A 2407-nucleotide genomic window follows, 5' to 3' on the forward strand; every position below is an offset into this window, starting at 1 on the left:
GGTGAAACCCCGTCTCTACTAAAAAGTACAAAAAACTAGCTGGGCGAGGTGGCGGGCGCCTGTAGTCCCAGCTACACGGGAGGCTGAGGCAGGAGAACGGCGTAAACCTGGGAGGTGGAGGTTGCAGTGAGCTGAGATCCGGCCACTGCACTCCAGCCCGGGCGACAGAGCATGACTCTGTCTCAAAAAACAAAACAAAACAAAAAAAAAACTTATTTTAGAAATGTACTAAACAAACATATGGAGAAATCCTCAATCTCACTAATAAGGAAATAAATTATTTATCCATCAGTCTATTTTAAGTTTGGACATATAACATGATCTGATAACATTCTAAGATTGCAGATTTAACTCTATGGGGCAAGAATTTATTTTCACTTCTGTATCCCAAGCACCTAGAACAGCCTGGCACACTATAAGGTCCAATAAATACTGTCAAAGGATCACTGAGAAAGGTTTAAAAAAAGATTGTCAAATGAATGAATTTGATAAGAGCTAGCAATGGTTAATGGTAAAATGAACTATTTCATAACTTTTATCCAACAATGTCTGAGTTGAGTACTTGAACTTGTTGTATTAACCCTCAGGAATCAATACACACAAATCTACAAACACCAAGCTGAGGTGTAGTCATGGAAAATATAAAAGGAGGAGATGAAAGGGTAGAACTGAAGGATAACAGAGAAGTCTCTTTGTATAAGACTCATACAAAGTACTCACAGTACTCACAAGGTATGTTGACTAAAGACAGAGAAACAAATTCCATGAGATTAAGAGGCAGAATTTTTTTCTTTTTGAGACATTTTGCTATCTTTGTTGCCCAGGCTGGACTTGAACTTCTGGTCTCAAGTGATCTTCCTGCCTCAGTCTCCCAAAGCACTGGGATTACAGGTGTGAGACACTGCGCCTGGCCTGTAGGCAGAATTTCTTTAGTTGCTGTTGTTTTTGAGACAGGGTCTGGCTCTGTTGCCCAGGCTGGAGTGCAGTGGCACAATCTCTGCTCACTGCAGCCTCAGCCTCCTGTGCTCAAGGGATCCTCCCACCTCAGCCTCCTGAGTAGCTGGGACCACAGGTGCACACCACCATGCCTGGCTAATTATTATATATTTTTTGTAGAGACAGGGTCTTGCTATGTTGCCCAGGCTGGTCCAGAATTTCTTTAGCTTGCTGCTGCTACCTCTGCCAACTCAGAAAGGTTGCCAACCCAGTACCAATGTTCCCGTCATCGAGCATAGAGCCTTCTCCCAAGCAGTCTCTCTAGGGCCCTCTTGATGTCCCTGTTTCGCAAGCAATAGATGAAGGGGTTCAGCATGGGGGTGACCACAGTGTACATGACCGAGGCCACCATGCCCCGCCAGGAAGAGGACGATGCATTGGAACTAAGATACACACCAAGGCCTGTCCCATAGAATAAAGAAACCACAGACAGATGAGATCCGCAGGTAGAAAAGGCTTTGTGTTTCCCATCTGTGGATGAGATTCTCAGGATGGAGGAGACAATTTGGGTGTAGGAGAAAAGGATTCCTGAGAAGGGCACAAAACCCAGAAGGCCGGTCACCACATAGAGCAGGATGTAATTGATGTGTGTGTCTGAGCAGGCAAGCGTGAGGGCCTGAGCAAGCTCGCAGTAAAAGTGCCGAATGACCCAAGTGGTGCAGAAGGACACCCGCAGCATCAATAGACTCTGGATCAGGGAGTATGACAAGCTGAGGAACCAGGACACAAGAACCAGCAGGCCACAGAGGCGGGGGTTCATAATGACAGGGTAGTACAGGGGGTGACAGATGGCCACATACCGGTCATAGGCCATCACGGTGAGGAGAAATGTGTCTATGCCTCCAAAAACCATGAAAAAATACATCTGAGAGATGCAGCCTGCATAGCTGATGGCATTGCTCTGCGCCTGGATGTTCACCAGCATCTTGGGGACTGTGGTAGAGGTGAAACCGATGTCAGCCAAGGACAGGTTGGAGAGGAAGAAGTACATGGGGGTGTGGAGGTGGGCGTCAGAGCTGATGGCCAAGATGATGAGCAGGTTCCCTAGCACCGTGACCAGGTACATGGACAGAAACAGTGCGAAGAGCGTCTGTTGATCCTCTAGGTCCTGGGAAAATCCCAGGAGTAAAAATTCTGAAACCCTTGTTTGATTTCCCAAGTCCATGTTGCCGACACATCAGCTAGACAGTTAAGGAAGGGAAGAAACATGAAATAGTTGCTGAATAGGCTCCAAAATCTCTCTGCTGTTTTATTTCTTGAGGATAATAATTGGGTACAAAAGCTTTAAAATTGCAAAACTTAGGAATCCTACATTCTGTCATTTGTTATAGGCAACATTTCATGATGTTGACTAACGCCTGTTCATTGGCTTCTTGGAGACCCACCCATTCCCTTTTTCTCTGCTTTAGCA

The 2407-nt window shown here is 45.9% G+C and overlaps 1 protein-coding gene across 1 annotated transcript; it reads right to left on the bottom strand.

The window, feature by feature from the left end:
* Positions 1-1222: 1222 nt before the first annotated feature.
* LOC105549682 (olfactory receptor 7C1-like) lies at positions 1223-2161 on the bottom strand. The gene has a single exon (XM_011994319.1). The coding sequence runs from the start codon at positions 2159-2161 to the stop codon at positions 1223-1225; it is 939 nt and encodes a 312-aa protein (XP_011849709.1).
* Between the last annotated feature and the right edge of the window lie 246 nt (positions 2162-2407).

Source organism: Mandrillus leucophaeus, unplaced genomic scaffold, assembly GCF_000951045.1.
Source record: "Mandrillus leucophaeus isolate KB7577 unplaced genomic scaffold, Mleu.le_1.0 Scaffold451, whole genome shotgun sequence".
NCBI classification, from domain to species: domain Eukaryota; kingdom Metazoa; phylum Chordata; class Mammalia; order Primates; family Cercopithecidae; genus Mandrillus; species Mandrillus leucophaeus.

Bases quoted from the DNA above. Each gene is read 5' to 3' on its own strand.
- LOC105549682 (XM_011994319.1), bottom strand. From the start codon at position 2,161: ATGGACTTGGGAAATCAAACAAGGGTTTCAGAATTTTTACTCCTGGGA.